The sequence below is a fragment of the Eulemur rufifrons genome, chromosome 11 (assembly GCF_041146395.1).
Source record: "Eulemur rufifrons isolate Redbay chromosome 11, OSU_ERuf_1, whole genome shotgun sequence".
Taxonomy (NCBI): domain Eukaryota; kingdom Metazoa; phylum Chordata; class Mammalia; order Primates; family Lemuridae; genus Eulemur; species Eulemur rufifrons.
Window position 1 is genome coordinate 13,980,468 of NC_090993.1, and position 15,890 is coordinate 13,996,357.

A 15,890-nucleotide genomic window follows, 5' to 3' on the forward strand; every position below is an offset into this window, starting at 1 on the left:
TGGGGAGCCACGCCCAAGAAGCCTTGAGCAAGTAGTGAGTTGGTTTTACAGGTTTCAGGGAGAGGAATTACACGTGAAGTCATAAATCAGTACATGGAAGGTGTACACTGGTTTGGCCCAAAAAGTCAGGACATATGGAAGAGGGGCATTACACGTTATAGGTGGGTTTAAAGGTCATTTGATTTGCACTTGGTTAAATAAATGACACTTTGTGTAAAGACTTGGGATGTTTTAAGGAAGTCTATTAATCAGAGACAAGCCAGACAAAACGCAGAATCAGTGATCTGTTAAGTAAATGGATGGCCTGCAGGTGTGGCTTAAGGTTTGCCACGTGTTTAGCCTTGGACGTGTTAAGGAGTTAGTTACAACGGAGGTCTCCAAGAAGGGGGATGGCGAGACAGGTCCGCTCTCCCTTCTCATGGCCAGCAACTCAGCTGTAGGGTATTATTTCTAGGCCAAGCTGGGGTCCATTCAGCCAGCTGGGATACTTAAGATTTTATTTTATTCAGTTTTACGTGCAAACAAGTCTCTGAGCGAGTGGCATGGTTTTAATCAATATTTTTAAAAAGTTTGGAGGGTACAGACAAGGAGTTGCACTGAAACAAAAAAAGTCAGAGTAACAGGTGTGAACAGAGAGAAAGGAAACTGGAGTTGACGCGTAGACTTAGAATGGGGACACAGGGTCGCTCAGGGGCTGCATAGCTCACTGGACAGAGGGAGCACCTCCTGCCCCTAACTGACGCCTCCTGCACAGTGACGCGTGCCTGGGGCCGTGTCTGCTAGGACCTGGGTGCGCCGGCGCCTCGAATGGTGGCCAGGGGTCTGGGCCTGGGCCCCTCGGACGGGCGGGCCCACCTGCACCGCTCCTGCACCAAAGCAGGAGCCCCAGCCGAGCGGGTCGGAGGGCCTGGGGCCGGGAGTGCGCGGGGGAGGCGTCTGCTCCGGGACTGAGGCGGCGACATCTCGCTCGGGAGCGAAGCGCGGGGGAGAGCGAGCCACGCTTTAGCTGCTGCGCCACGCGCGTGGCGGGCCGGGGCGCGGAGGATCCGCCAGGCGCAGCGGGGCTGGGGGCGCAGGCCCGGCCGGCGCGGCAGGAGGAGGTAAGGCCGCGGCTGCCCGGCCAGCACACACGCCTCGCTCGGGAGGGCGCCTCCGGGAACCGGGGGGCCACCGATCCCGAGCCCCGGACCTCCCTGGCCCTCACTCCTCCCCCCGCTCAACCCCCGGTGTCCCTCCCCTGCCCTGTTGCCCCAGCCTCTGCTCTCCAGCCCCGCAGCCGTCCTCCCGACGCCCAGCAGGCGGGTTCGCGCCCACCTGAAGCCCACCCGGGCTCCCGCCGCGGCTCGCGGGGCCCAGACCCGGCCGAGAGGCCTCCCGCCGGGGGCGGGGCCTCCGCGCCCGGGACCGCCCCCTGGGCGGGGCTCCGAGTTTAAACGGCGCGGCGGGCCGGCGAGGCCTCACCTGCGCGCCCCGTGGCGGGCCCGCGGGCGGCGCGGCGTCATGTCCCCCGGCGGCAAGGCGAAGACCGAGTACATGAAGAGCTACCAGGAGCCGCGCTGGGAGGAGCACGGGCGCTACTACCGCGAGCTGCTGCACTACCGCTGGGGCCGCCGGCTGCTGGAGCAGGCGCACGTGCCCTGGCTCTGGGACGACGGGGGCCCGGCCGGCGCCTCGCACCCCTGGGCGTCGTCGGAGTCGTCGGGCGCCGGGGGCCCCGCGCCCCGGTGCAGCCCGGCCTTGCCCCCGCCGTCCGAGGAGCCCGCGGCGCGGGACGAGACGGGGCCGCAGGTGCGCGGGTCCCCGGAGGAGGAGCGCGCGGAAGCCGGGCGCGCGAAGGCCGCGGACGCGCCTCTGCCAGGTACTGGGCCTGGAGGGGCACGCGCTTCCTTTCGTTTCTCCTGGCAGACGGGGATTCCGCCTCCCTTGACAAAATAGGGACCGTGTCAGCCCCGCCTCCGCCTTCCTACTCTTCCGAGCGCTCCTTAATTAACCGGCTGTTGGTCGCGCTGGCTGTGAACTCGCCCGCAGTGCCCTGGCTAAGCCCGGGTCTTTCCTCGCGGGCCTCGGCCGGCCACTAACTCCCGTCTGTTTGTTTCTAAGCGCCCGTTCTTGCTGAGGGGATCCCCGGCTTTCATCTCTCAGGTGACCCCAAAGGCTGAGAACCACCGGGCTCGGCTTTGTCTTACGCACGGGGCGTTGTTTTCAGTGCTAACTCCCGCCTTCGCTGCGCTGTCCCCAAGAACGTCCCGCAGGTGTTCGCACGGACCGTTCAGAACTCCCGGCCGTGGGGGCATCTTCGTGGGGGCTGGTCCTCCCCCGCCCCGGCGTCCCGCCCCTCCCCCCGCCGCGCCCCGGGCGCCCCCCGCGCGCGCAGGAGGGCGGTGGCCGAAAGGCTCCTGCGAGCTGCGCGTCTGCCCTGGTTAGCGGCCGTCGCCACCTTTCCTCGGGGGCTCGGCACGGGGCTGGTGCCCGGTGCTGCCGGCGGCGACCGGCCGGGCACCGCCACCAGATCGCTGGATTTTAGAGGCTCTAGCGGGAAAAGTAACTAAAACGTTAGGAGCTCATTATACATTCAGTCACTGACCTACGAATGTGTATTTTATTTCACATTCAAAGCAATCTTAGGCAGGACCATAATTTTTCTATCAATTTTATAGAAAAAGAAATGGAAGCTCAGGATCACTTAGTTTTGTTTACGCCATTGTGAGCCAATCAGACTCTTCCTGGCCTCTCGGTAAGAGCCGAGGAGCAGGTGACTTTGCTCTTGGTTGTAACATCTCCAGCTGTTCTCAGTCCGCCCGCGGCAGAGCGGCCGCTTCCCATCGTGTTGCTCGTGAATCCCCGCGTTCCTGATGCCTCCGGGTCACTGCTAGAAATGCGAGTGACAGGAGGAGGGGGGCTGGGGAACACGCGTTCCAGACGATTCCCGCGGGCACCGAGCTACTAGCTAAATCGAGAAGTACTTCATGGGTCGGAATGGGCTTCGCTCTGCTCTTCCCCGTCGCGGGTAGCGATGGCATTGTCAGCTGTTTCGGTGCAAAACTGTGAAAACCGTTCTCAGGTAGCATTGTGATATGGATGGTGTGTGTGTTTACCTGTTCAGGAGTGCCCCTGGGTTCGTGAGGATTTTCCTAGAGATGTTGAATCCCCCCAGTTATTCATTCTCTGCTAAAGTTTAGGCACCAGGAGAAGGACAGGAGGTTTCCTGCCTCCACGACACACAGTTGCAGAAGCTTTTGCTCCACTCTGTTCCCGCGCTGGGCCAGATTAAAAACAGCCTTGTTTTTAAGCGGATGATTGTATATACCAAAGCAATGAGCACTCCTTTGAGATTCTATAAAACACAAGAGTTCTTCTCCGGAAGCCGCACGCATGGAGTCACGTAGTTCTGCACGATTTGTTACGAAAACAGCAGGCCTGCCCCGCCACACACCTGAATTGCCTGTCCCTCAGGTGGCCACTTTCAACGCCTGGTTTTTCCTTTGGTTTTTATTGCCATATTTCCAAGTAACATGGCTTTTATTGACACTTCTTGAGTTTCTTTCAGCATTATCTATTGGCTTTATTTTTTCTTTTTTTATTGAGGTAGTATGTATATGTACAATTTACCATCTTTACTATTTTAAGTGTATAGTTTAGTGATAATAACTATGTTTATGTTATTTCCCCCCTTTCTGGCTTTACTTCTTCTTACTGCTCTCCTGACCCTACACTTGGCCTTCACACCTCCGCCATAGAGCCCTGGCGGTCTGTTGGGTTCACAATTGGGATCTACGCTGTTGTACCTGTGGGAAATTTACTCAGAGCTGACCCACATTGTTTCCCTCGATTCCTTTTTCTTTCTTTCGCAACATAAGGGCAGGTCAGGTTCACTATCGCTCTCCTTATCTGAGCATCCCTCCCACGGCCTCTGACCTACTTCCGTCTGGCCTGGTTGCTGCTGTTACCGCATCTGGGGAGGGCCCTCGGCTGTCACCTCCACACCTGCCTTGGCTTCTCTCTTGGGTAGGAGTCTCTGTTGTGGGCCTGTCATGACATCTCCTTTCTTGGTTCACCCCCTCCTTGGTGGAGCTCATCTTCTAGTAGCTTCCTGGGAAAGAATGAGTGAGAGGTAAATTTTCTGAGACCTGGCAGGTCAATAGATAGCTTTCTGCTACCCTTACCATCTGGCGAGTGTGGCTGGGCATGGAGTTCTAGGCTGGAAGGAATTGTCTCTAAATAACGTCTGGAGGCATTGCTCTTCTGTGTTGTAACTACTAACGCTGTTACAGTCCTGCATTATCATGAGTCCTGATCCTTTGGCAGGTAACATGTTCCAGCTCAGGAAGTTTTTAGGGTCTTGTCTTTGTCCTTTAAGTTTTTCCTTGATCCGAGTCTGTTTTCCTTCACCGTGTTGGGCACTTGGTGGGTCCTTGCAGTTAAACTCGTATTTTTAATCCTTGGAAGTTTTCTGGCATTATTTTCTCATTTTAATTTTTTTCCTGTTCCTTTCTTTCTGAAGTCCTTAGTTGGATATTAGTCTCCATTATTTTATCCTTTAATTTTCTGATTTTTTTCTTTACTGATTTTCATCTTTTTTTGGTTCTGTTTTCTGGGTGATATTCTCTACTGTATCTTCCAAGTCTTCTATTACATTTTTCATTTGTGGGATCCTATTCATTTTTTTAATTTAAGAGCTCTCAAATTGTGTTCTGACCTGGTATTCATTTCCTCCTTCCTTCCCTCCCTTACTTTCTTTTTAAGTCTTTTTTAGAAAATAGCCTCTGGTTCTTGATTCATGCATATAGTGTCTTCTCTTACCTTGCTGAAGATACTGCTAGAAGGTTTTTGTTCTCTTCTTTGTGTGTTTCTTCAACACAGTCTCTATTTCATCTCGTCCTCTTTGTTTCTTTTTGCTTGTAATTCTCTATTTCATGTTAGGGACATTTTCTCAAATGTCTAACGATCTTTGGCATCTCATTCTTATTTAAAAGACAGATACTAAAAAGTTGTTAGGAAGTTGTCTGTGTGTGTTGGGGTTTAGGTGTGGGAGTGCTTATTCATGGTGGGATTCCTGCCTTCCCATAGCCAACATGCTTTCAAGAGTGGTCTGGATTGTCTCCAATTCCTTACTTGATAGTCACATTTCTTTTAAAATTAAATTTTATTTTTAAGGTTTACATGTTCATAACTTTTTAAAAACTTGAGTAAAATGAGAATAACCAATCCTGCACTGTTTCCCAGCCACACCCCTTGCTCTTTCCAACTCTGTGTAGCTGTCCTTTCAGCATTTGACCACCCTGTTCTCATTCAGACTTATCCATTGGCTTTTGATTGTAAACATTATAAATTGACTTCCTGTTATGGGAGATGAAGGTTTAGCTCAAAATCTTAGCCCATCACCCCCATTTCACCCCCAGACATATACCAACACCCTTTATCCCCACAGTGTTAACTATATGGCTGTTTTGTTTGATCTCTCTTCTGTGTTTGAATTATGTGGCTATGTAAATTATTTGCAGGTGAGCCACATAATATATTTGGTTACATTTTCTTTGTTACAGTTTTTTTCCTAAAGTTAATCATTGCTTTACGTTTTTGTTTATTTATTTACTGAGACAGAGTCTTGCTCTGTTGCCCAGGCTAGAGTGCCATGGCATCAGCCTCCTAGCTCACAGCAACCTTAAGCTCCTGGGCTCAAGGAATCCTTCTGCCTCATCCTCCCATGTAGCTGGGACTACAGGCATGTGCCACCATGCCCGGCTAATTTTTTTTCTCTATATATTTTTAGTTGCCCGTATAATTTATTTCTATATTTAGTAGAGACGGGGTCTCGCTCTTTGCTCAGGCTGGTCTCGAACTCCTGAGCTCAAGGCATCCTCCTGCCTCGGTCTCCGAGAGGGCTAGGATTACAGGCGTGAGCCACCACACCCGGCCTGTTTACTTTTTTTTTTTTTTAAATACTCCTTCTCACTTCTTCGGCCTGAAATGGTCTAATAGTACTATAAACTTGTCATGTGTCTGACACATCAGGTGCTCTATTCATTTGATTTTCTCCTTGGAGACATTTTTTTGGAGCCCTTGATTCTCCCGTCCCAATCTACATTTTATGGTGTCCAGATCGGGCACAGCTGCTAAGCTGGGGCTTCCCTTCACATCTGCCTGAGAACTTGCACTTCCTTTCTTTGTCTGGTCCCTGCCTTAGACATCTCAAGTCTTCCTTCTCCTTGGCCTATTCCCTCCTCTTGTTGGAGCACATCCTCTGTGGGTCCTGTAAAATGTTGCTGGGAAGTAGGAATTTTGTGACCTGGCATGCCTAAATATGCCTTTATTATATGCAAAGGCTACATTGATATTTTGGCAAGCTGGAAAATTCCAGATTAGAAACCACAGAGTTTGAGGGCATTATTATTACATTGAATCCTAGTTTCTGGTCTTAGTGCTGAGAATTACCACCACTCTGACACCTGTTTTGTGTGCGTGACCTCCTATATTTGTACTTTTTTTGGTGGGGGGCGGGGGGAAGCTTTTAGAAGATTCTTTTTATCCTGGGTCCTCTAAACTTCTATGATGTGCTGGTGTCTTCCCCACCTTCCCTTGGGCTGGACCTTTTCAATCCGGATGTTGCTTTCAGTTCAGTGATATGTTCTAGTACTATTTAAAAATAACTTTCTCTGCTCCATTTGCTTTATCTTCTCTCTATAATTATCCCCAGTTGGATGGTGTACCTCCTGTATCAAACCTCTAACATTTTTATCTAAAAATGTTTCGGTTTTGGATTTTTTGGTTCTGTTTTCTGGGAGAACTCTTTAATTTTTTTCTTCCAACCTTTCTACTGAAATTTTTAATTTTCCCACCTTAGCTTTAAATTTCTAAGAGATCACATATTTTGGCCCCAAATGTTCTTTAATTTTTTTTAAATAGCATTCTGTTCTTACATTTAACTATTAAAAAAAAAAAAAAGTCACAAATATCCTCTGAGACCTTTCTCCAATTCCCTGTGCTGTCTTCTCCTGGATATTTTGGTCTCTTCCTTACTAGAGGATGTGTTCAAATGTTTGCCTTTAACCTGTCAGCTCATACTCAAGAGTAAGGCCTGAAAGAGCTTCTTAGGAGCTTTGTGCCTGGGCGGGGAGGGGTTGCGTTTTCTGTAACTGGATAAAGACCCAGCTGTTTCTCTGGGGACTCCAAACGTTAAACCTGCCCGTTTATGCTGGAGGAGCTTCCCCAGACAGTGTGCCTCCAGTCTTAGGCCTCCAGGGCACAAGCCTGGCTGCTAGCGTCCCGGGAACAGAGGTGGGGAAAGGCACTGAGGAGAGGGCCTCCCTCTTTACCATGAGGCCTTTCACATGGTTCTATTTTCCAGAAGGTGTCACCCCAGCTTCTGCTGTACCTGGGGTCTCAAGTCTAGCCCTGCCTGGCTTCTCCCACTCCAGACAGTAATCCATGTGGGTTCAGGGTGGGAGAGAAGCGACCGCCTGACATATGGGCTGCAGGAAAGAAGATGTGAGAAGTAGCGATTGCTGCATGATACAATTACTGCGAAAATTAGTCATTTAAAACTACAGTAGTTTCTTGGTCTCCATGGGGGATTGGTTCTAGGACACCCCTGCAGATAGCAAAATCCATGGCCGCTCAAGTCCTTTATATAAAATTGTGTAATATTTTTGTATAATCTATGCACATCCTCTTGTATAGTTTATTTTTTTATTTTTTTGAGATAGAGTGCCGTGGCGTCAGTCTAGCTCACAGCAACCTCAAACTCCTGGGCTCAAGCGATCCTACTGCCTCAGCCTCCCGAGTAGCTGGGACTACAGGCATGCGCCACCATGCCCGGCTAATTTTTCTATTTTTAGTAGAGACGGGGTCTCGCTCTTGCTCAGGCTGGTCTCGAACTCCTGAGCTCAAACAATCCGCCTGCCTTGGCCTCCCAGAGTGCTAGGATTACAGGCGTGAGCCACCTCGCCCGGCCTCTCTTGTATACTTTAAATTAGCTCTAGATATACCTAGTGTAAATGCTATGGCAATAGTTGTTATGCTGCATTCTTTACTTGTATTTTTTATTGTTGTATTGTTTTTCTCCAATAGTTTTCATCTGTGGTCAGTTGAACCTGCAGAGGCAGAACGCGCTGCCGTGCAGGGGAGACTGTACTCCTCTTAGTGCCCTGGCCCCAGGCAGGGGAGACTGTACTCCGCTTAGTGCCCTGGCCCCAGGCAGGGGAGACTGTACTCCGCTTAGTGCCCTGGCCCCAGGCAGGGGAGACTGTACTCCTCTTAGTGCCCTGGCCCCAGGCATCCGGGTGCCTCGTCCGCTCCCTGCCGTGTGTGTGGCCTCTGCGGTGGGGCTGCAAGTTGGGGCAGCAGGCAGGACCTCTTCCTGCGCCTGGCCTTCCTCGTGACATTCTAAAGACGGCGTCCTGAGACAGCCGGTGGGGGGGGGGGGGGGCTTCTGTGTTGCCCTTTCTGCCTTGGAGCCAGGCAGCTTCTCTCTCTCCCCACCCCACCCTCACCGAGGAAGTTACAAAAGTCTGCCGGGGTTCAAGGGCAGACCTCGTTGATCCCAATTCTCAGCAGAGGCAGGTCCACACTGTACCGTCAGAAGAGACAGTGCAGTGCAGATTGATGCTGAACCTTTGGAAAAGAATCCTTTGTACTGGCCTTGTGAGGAACCTGCTGTCTGGTCCGGCTCTTTCTGGGGTTCAGCCTCTGTCCTGGGGGCCTTTCCCCTTTAGGCAGTTCTGCGAGGTCATTTCCACCTCTTCGTCTACTTCCTTCTCCCCAGATTTTACCGATCCCTTTCGCCTGATGTCATTGCCGCCCTTGCTCTTTGTCCTTGTGGCTTCGTACCTGTTTCCCTTCACTTTAGCGGGGTTTTGGGGGGAAAGGACTCTAAGCACATTTCTCAGTGTATATTTAACCTGAATTCTGCCATTTGCTGTATTTTTACTTTTTTTCTCTTTCTTGATCAGAGTTGCCAGAGGTTTGTGAATTGGTTTAGTTTTCTCCCAAACTAACTCTTGGCTATGTGGATTCTCTTTATTGTATGTTTTTATTAGCCTATGATCTTTATTTCATTTAATTTTCTTTAGGCTTATTTTGGTCTTTTTCTAACTTTTTGAGATGGGTTGCCTATCATTGATTTGATTTTTTTCTTTTTTTTTTTGATGTATTCATTTAAGGGTATAAATTCCCCTCTGATTACTGTTTTAGCTACATCATGCAAGTTTTGTCATATAGTATTTTTATTTAGTTAAGTGCATTTTCCAATTTTCACTACGATTTTTTAAAATAGTCACAGAAAAAATAATTAAAGTCTTGTTATTGTTGTATCCAGCTTAATTACATTGTGGTTAGAGAATGCATTCTATACAATTTCAATTTTGTAAATGTATTCAGATTTGCTTTATAGCTTGGATATGTAAATTCTCATAAATGTTCCATATATACTTGTTAAAAATATATATTCTGAAGTACAGTGTTACTATCCATACCCATTAGGTCAAATTTGTTGTGTTCAGATATTTTTAAAATATCACACTGTACAATACAACTTTTTTTTTTTTTTTTTTTTTTTTTTAAGGCAGGGTCTTGCTCTGTCACCCAAGCTGGAATGCAGTGGTGCAATTATAGCTCACTACAGCCTCTAACTCCTGAGCTAAGGCAATACTCCTGCCTCAGCCTCCAGGGTTGCTGGGATTGCAGGCGTGCGCCACCGCACCTGGCTCAGTAAACGTCCTGTGATGATGGCCGTGTTCTGTTTGCACTGTCCAGCATGGCAGCCCCTAGCCACATGTGGTTATTGAGCACCTGAACTGAGAAACTGAGTCTTTAACCTTATTTACTTTTAATTGAACTTATATTAATATTTAATAGCCACATGTGGTCCATGGCTATTGTTCAGCCCAGTTCTAAATTGGGACCGAATTTATTTTTATTCTAATGTTCTGCCAATTACTGGGAAAGCAGCATTGTAATCTCCCACCATAACCGGTGTGGGGATGCTGTTGTTATTTGTCTAAAAATATTTTAAACTCTATTCTTTCCAATAGGATTTTAAAAACATACACTTATCTTGTACCAAGCACTATTTTAAGAGTTTTATAAATGTAAGTTCTACCTCTTGTGTATTTTCCATATTTCTCTTGCTGGAGATAATTTTCAAGTGTGTCTTTCTAAGTACAGAGAATAAGTATGGTTATTTTGTAGTCTGTAAATAATTCCAGTACAAGCCTCTCGTTCCAGCTGGCCTTCCCTTATTGCCTTCTCTCCTCGGGTGCCTGGTCGTCTCCTCAGCACACTGGGAATTGTGTCTGAAGTCAGGAGTGAGGCCTAGGATCTCCAGAGAAGATCGTGGTCTCTTGTGTCAGTTACTGTGGGCACTGTTAGTCTGGAACCACGTTCTCTATTTCATTCCGCTTTCCCACGGTTATCCTTAGTGCGGAGGGTGGGTCCAGGAACTCCTTGTTACCAGGATTGGTGGTCTCCACGCTGTTCGCTCCTCAGCCCACTGCAATCTGGTTCTCCCACCTGACGCCTGCCCTGCAGAGCCAGTGACAGCGAGCTGCCCGGCGCAGTCCGTGCTGATGCTCATCATGCCACTGTCTCTGCAATGCTGGGCACTGTCGACTGCTCTTTCCTTTCTGAAACTCTTTCCTTAGCTTCTCTCCTCGTTACTTTTTCCTTTTCTAGCTATCTTTCCTCTGTCTGTCTCTTGGGTTCTCCTTTCTCTGCCTGCTCATTAAATCATGGTGTCCCCAGGGGCCTGAGTGTCCCTCCTCTCTTCTGGCTCGTTTCCTCGTGGTGGTCTGATCCACACTGGAAGCCACGACTCATCTCTAATGCCATCGTCTCTCCGGGGTCCAGCTGCCTGCCTGCTCGGTTGTTCCGGGAGCGTCTCCCACCCAAGCTGTCAAGCACCTTGTCTGTATCCTTGTCGGAATGTGGCGCGAGCATGCACGCAGGGCGCCTGCGGGAGCCACAGAGCCCAGCGCCCCGCGGTGCTTCCTGGTGCCCTCTCGGGGTCTGTCCACCCGTCAGTCCGACCCGGTGTTGCGGGGCTGTCTGCTCTGGAGGGGCCTCGTTAAAAAGCGTCCTCGGCACCACGTCCCAGCTTGTCTGCCCGCGTGCTTTCCCAGCTGGCTTTGCTGCCCCCCCTCTCTGACCCAACCCATCCTGCACGTGTAGCTGGAGGCCTCATTCCTAAAATACAAATAGCATCACATCACTTTTCAGCTTAAACTTTTTCAATGATTCTTCATCATCTCTAGGATAAAATAAAAATTCCTGAGTTTGGGATAGAAAGCCTTTATTTCCCCCATGCTACCTGCTCCGTGCCTTCATCCATAGACTAGGGACTTGTCATTTTGAACTATGTATAATTTCCGCTTTCTTCTTCCCTCATTCCCTCCATGCCTTTGGAAAAGGCATTCCCCCTTCCTGAAATTCTCTTTCTGGTTCTCTTCCTGGCTAGTTCCTCTTGTCCTTTTAACTAAATCATTATTGCCTTCCATGGGCAGGTTCCTGGGAACCTGGTCAGACACACCGGGAGGAGAGGAGGAGAAAGGACATGACTGACGAAGACGACTTGGGCACCTGCTGCTCCCTCGTCCTCAGTGTTGTCACGCGCAGGTCCTTGCCTCTCCCCTTCTGTTCCCTGTGTCTCAATCCTGATGGTCTCTCCTTTCCTCCTCTTGCCAGACCCAGGGAAAAGGAGAGGAGAAGGCGGCGTGGACACATCACTCAGAGAAATGTTTGAGCAGTGAATGGATTTTGGTTCTCGTGATAAAATGGAAGGCTGGAGTCCCACTTCACCCCTGAGCAGCTCGAGTGCTGGGTTTAAGGAGATGATGCACAGCAGTGTGGGACACTAAACCCAGGGCTGGACGTGGATTGTCTGTTCCTTAAAATGTTAACCTGGGCATAGTGGCTCACGCCTGTAATCCCAGCACTTCGGGAGGCTCAGGCGGGAAGATCGCTTGAGGCCAGGAGTTGAAGACCAGCCTGGGCAATATAGTGAGATCCCGTCTCTTAAAAAGAATTTTAGTAGTAAATAAAATGGTTTGTTAGAGTCAAGGTCATCACCTATGGCAGGAATGACAAGTGACCTATCAAGGTTTCTTGCAAGTGTGTGCCCTGCCCCGTGTAGGGGTTCACTCCACTTTAAAGGGAACCTGGAAATAGGCGAGAGAAGAGTTGCTACCGCGAGTGGTTAAGGACCAAGAGTCTGTCCTCAGGGGTGACGAGGCTTTGTAATAGCAATTTAGAAAATCATCACCCAGAGCCAACGCCTGGCATGTCTGAGGCCAGGGGTCTCCTTACGGCCTGAACGGGGGGACTGAGGGAGCCCTGGATGCAAAAGGAGCTTAGTCAATGTAAGTTTAGGCTGAAAGGAAACAGGCTCAACAAGGGTTCACACAAAATAATGTTTTATAAAAAAGGTTCACATAAACATGATGGTGAAATTGTAAAAGGTATTAAGAGAGAGAGATACTTTTCGGAGTGTGTCCTTAATACCTGATGGTCACCTCAGGCTGGGCGGCCTTTCACCACCGGTCTCCCTGGCTTGAGGACAGACGTTAGGGCTGTGTAGACCAGGGGCCTGAATCATGCTGTCATTTCTGGGGCAAGCGCTGGAGAAGCCTCCTTAAACCAGGAGCGCTCTCCGTTAGCGCCTCCTGCCGGGAGTGCGGCGCTGTGTGGGTGACCGACCACGGGGACCGCCCGGTTGTGCGGGAGGGCCTCTCAAATCATGGAAGCCAGCGAGCTCTTGGGAGCAGGGGAGGCCCATAAGGAGCGTTTTCTAGTTGAGTGACTTAAAAACCAACCTTTGCGGCAGCAGTTGCTTTTGAATAGGTTTAGTTCAATCCTGGTATATTTGTCTTTGATTTTAAAATGAGATACATGGTTTGAAAATTGTTATGCTCACTTGTTTCTACGTTTCTGCTTTCAGTGGACTCCTGCGTGGAGCCATTAGTGAGAATGTTACTGACCTGAGTAAGCATCGAGCCTGCAGGCCGCATCTGTAATTGTATGTAAACCTGATGTGAAAGTATTTTTATCTTGTTGTATCTCTTTTCAAAAGCACTGCCTGTGAACGATGTAGAAGAAACACCTGAACAAATCAGACAAGAGACTGATAAATTACCCACCAGTGTCAAAGCCCGACAACGACGAAGTGCCTTATTTGCCAGAGGAAACAGGAAAGCTGTCAAAAGTCCCCAAAGATCATCAATTAAAGTAAAAGAAGAAAAGCGTCCGTTTGCTCTTTATGGCTGTGGAGAAAAGAAGATGGTTATCGGCAGCCAAAAAACTCACAACGTGTGCGCGTCCGGCCCCGAGCACGAGGTGCGCCCCGGGCCGCCTTCCCGCCTCCCCGAGGTGGTGAGTTGGTCCGGGCCGTCAGTGGCTGTCGCATCCGCGGCCACGGAGACCGTAGCACGGCGGGCCAGGACAGCAGGGATTTGGGCTGAAGGTCCCGGGTAGCCGCGGGCGCGATGACACCAGGGATTTGGGCTGAAGGTCCCGGTAGCCGCGGGCGCGATGACACCGCGGTCCCCGGGAGGCGCCGGGACTGACGCCCACCTGGGCTCCCCGCGTGGGTTTCGGCTTCCTCCGGCTCTGACAAGCTGGCGTTTTCTTGAGTCCTTTTTTAGTGGTTTGTCCATTTGAATTTAACCAGAAGAGCGCAAGGGGGTCTGCGGTAGATGCCCGCAATCGAATTGCTGTTGCCCCGTTCGTCCCTAACTCACGCACTTCACCCCCAGGAGCCTTAGTTCCCCTCCGGCTTGGCCCCGGCCTGCCACCCTGTGTCAGCCCCAAAAATATTTCAGACGAGAGGATCCTCGAGCTCGTAGTCACAGACAGTTGTGTGTCAGCATTAACATTGCTGCCGTGGCCGAAAGCAGAGGATGCATTTAAAGAAGCAGAAAGAGAAACTGCATTCTGGATAAATCCTGTGAATGAAAATTTGACTGAACAGACTTCACGACCCCAGCAGATGGTCTTATTTAGACAGAGATTTGAGACAACAAAGCTGCCGTTTAACCACAGATCTCTGACAAGTCCATGGGATTAATTTTAACAGGATTTATCTGTAGTACAAAACATTTTAGGTGGTAAAATCCCTTGGTGGTTTTTTTTTTTTTTTTTTAGTATATGACTGTAAAACATTTAACATTTTTAAATTAAATATTTATTCATGCTTGATACTAAGCAGTTCTAACAATTTCCAGAGCCAAGAGTAGAGGGATGTGCAAATTAGTTGTTTATTGTTTGTATCTAACATTGAATTTGCTGTCACTTAGTTTTATTATCACTCATAATGGGTAAGCCATAGCATCGAGTGGGAATGGCTTTTCTGTATATAATACAAAAACTATATATAGGAGGACAGGGCTTGATTCTGCCCTGCTGCAGGTGACCTGGGGGTAGCTAGTTTCATTCTTGAAAATTAGTACAGAAGCCACGTAAGGACTGGGCATGGTGGCTCACACCTGTAATCTCTGCACTGTGGGAGGCCAAGGCACTGCTTGAGGCCAGGAGTTTGACACCAGCCTGGGCAATACAGTGAGACTCTGTCTTTTTTTTTTTTTCTTTTGTAAGCCACTTAAGTTATACTTTCTTATTTTTGAACTCTCCTTAGATTCACGAGTCAGCATTACGAGCCAAGAACAGAAGACAGGTGGCAAAAAGGAAATTCGCTGCTCAAAGCTAATGTGCTCGCTCTGTGGGTGCAGAGGACAGACGGATGAAGTCCCCCACCTTGGCGAACCCGTGGATGACAGACACATGAGGTGCTATTTGGCCAGAGCTTAAACAGTCGCTTGGACAGCTGCTTTAAAAAAGTGTAAAGTTAAAATTTGACAGCCATACTTCTTTCTTCTCATTCTAGAAACTAATGTGGTTGTAATCATGTTCCTAATTCTTGGAACAACTTGCAAGACAGTGATACAGTTTAAAATTACCTCTCGTGTTGAAAAGGTCTGAAACCGAGAATCTGGCGACATCGTGAAATTTTAAAATTTTGGTTTTAGGTATTTAAAGCATATTTATGACAAATTGTTTTATGTTACTGCTTTTAATATAAAAGTAATAGAATATTGAAGTAATACTGTCTAGCACTCTGGACATTAAATCTACTAGATGAGAAGTAAATAAAAATCTATTCTTTGTAACTGCCCTTTAGATATCAAAATACTTGGCACCTCTGGGCCTATATATATACTTCCCTGCATAAAATTTCTAAGCACACTTATATATTAAAAAGTTTGTTTTCAGTACTACATTCACTTTAAAATTCTGAAAAAACAAAGGCTGGGCACATATAATTACAAAGCTCGGGCAACAGGAATTTTGGGTTGTATTTTCTAAGAACGGTATATTTTTAGCTTATAGTCAATAGTGCATTTACTTGGAAAAATGTGACTAAAGGTAATTAACATTACAAGCTGAGACTATTCTATTTTTTCAAAACTATCTTGGCTGAAAGCCTAAGACTATTTTATGAGAAATAATTCTGATTTGTACATAAATGGCTTGAAGAAAATGTATGATCATATTGACTCCTAAATGGATTTTTCATTAGATAAATGTTTAACAAGATACATTAGATATGTCCAGGAAAAGACAAGTTCTAAATATATGCTTGGAATTGGGCTATAATTTTTTCCCAATCTCTTCCCTCACATGATCTAATTGTTCTGAAAGTTACAAAAGTAATAGCACATGGCTAGAATAATTTAAAAAGAAGTATAGAGTAAAAATGCCCTTTGATACCACCCACTTGTCAAAATTCTCCCCTTCTTGGAAGAAACCAGTGTTAAGTTTTGTATGCAAATTTGCAGACCTTTTTCCTAACCACTTATCTTTGTAGGTACATGTGCCCATTTTTTCACACAAATATTGGACAGTGC

The 15,890-nt window shown here is 48.2% G+C and overlaps 1 protein-coding gene across 1 annotated transcript; it reads left to right on the forward strand.

Annotated features, from left to right (window-relative positions):
• Nucleotides 1–1,500: 1,500 nt before the first annotated feature.
• Nucleotides 1,501–14,740, forward strand: CCSAP (centriole, cilia and spindle associated protein). Its single transcript, XM_069484750.1, has 3 exons — nt 1,501–1,858; nt 13,061–13,323; nt 14,621–14,740. The coding sequence occupies exons 1-3, from the start codon at nt 1,501–1,503 to the stop codon at nt 14,690–14,692; spliced, it is 693 nt and encodes a 230-aa protein (XP_069340851.1). The 3' UTR covers nt 14,693–14,740.
• Nucleotides 14,741–15,890: the final 1,150 nt, after the last annotated feature.

Excerpts from the sequence above, each read along its gene's own strand:
- CCSAP (XM_069484750.1), top strand. The coding sequence starts at position 1,501 with ATGTCCCCCGGCGGCAAGGCGAAGACCGAGTACATGAAGAGCTACCAG. Across the intron at positions 1,859-13,060 it reads CGCGGACGCGCCTCTGCCAG|CACTGCCTGTGAACGATGTA; the intron begins GTACTGGGCCTG and ends TCTTTTCAAAAG. Across the intron at positions 13,324-14,620 it reads CGTCCGGCCCCGAGCACGAG|ATTCACGAGTCAGCATTACG; the intron begins GTGCGCCCCGGG and ends AACTCTCCTTAG.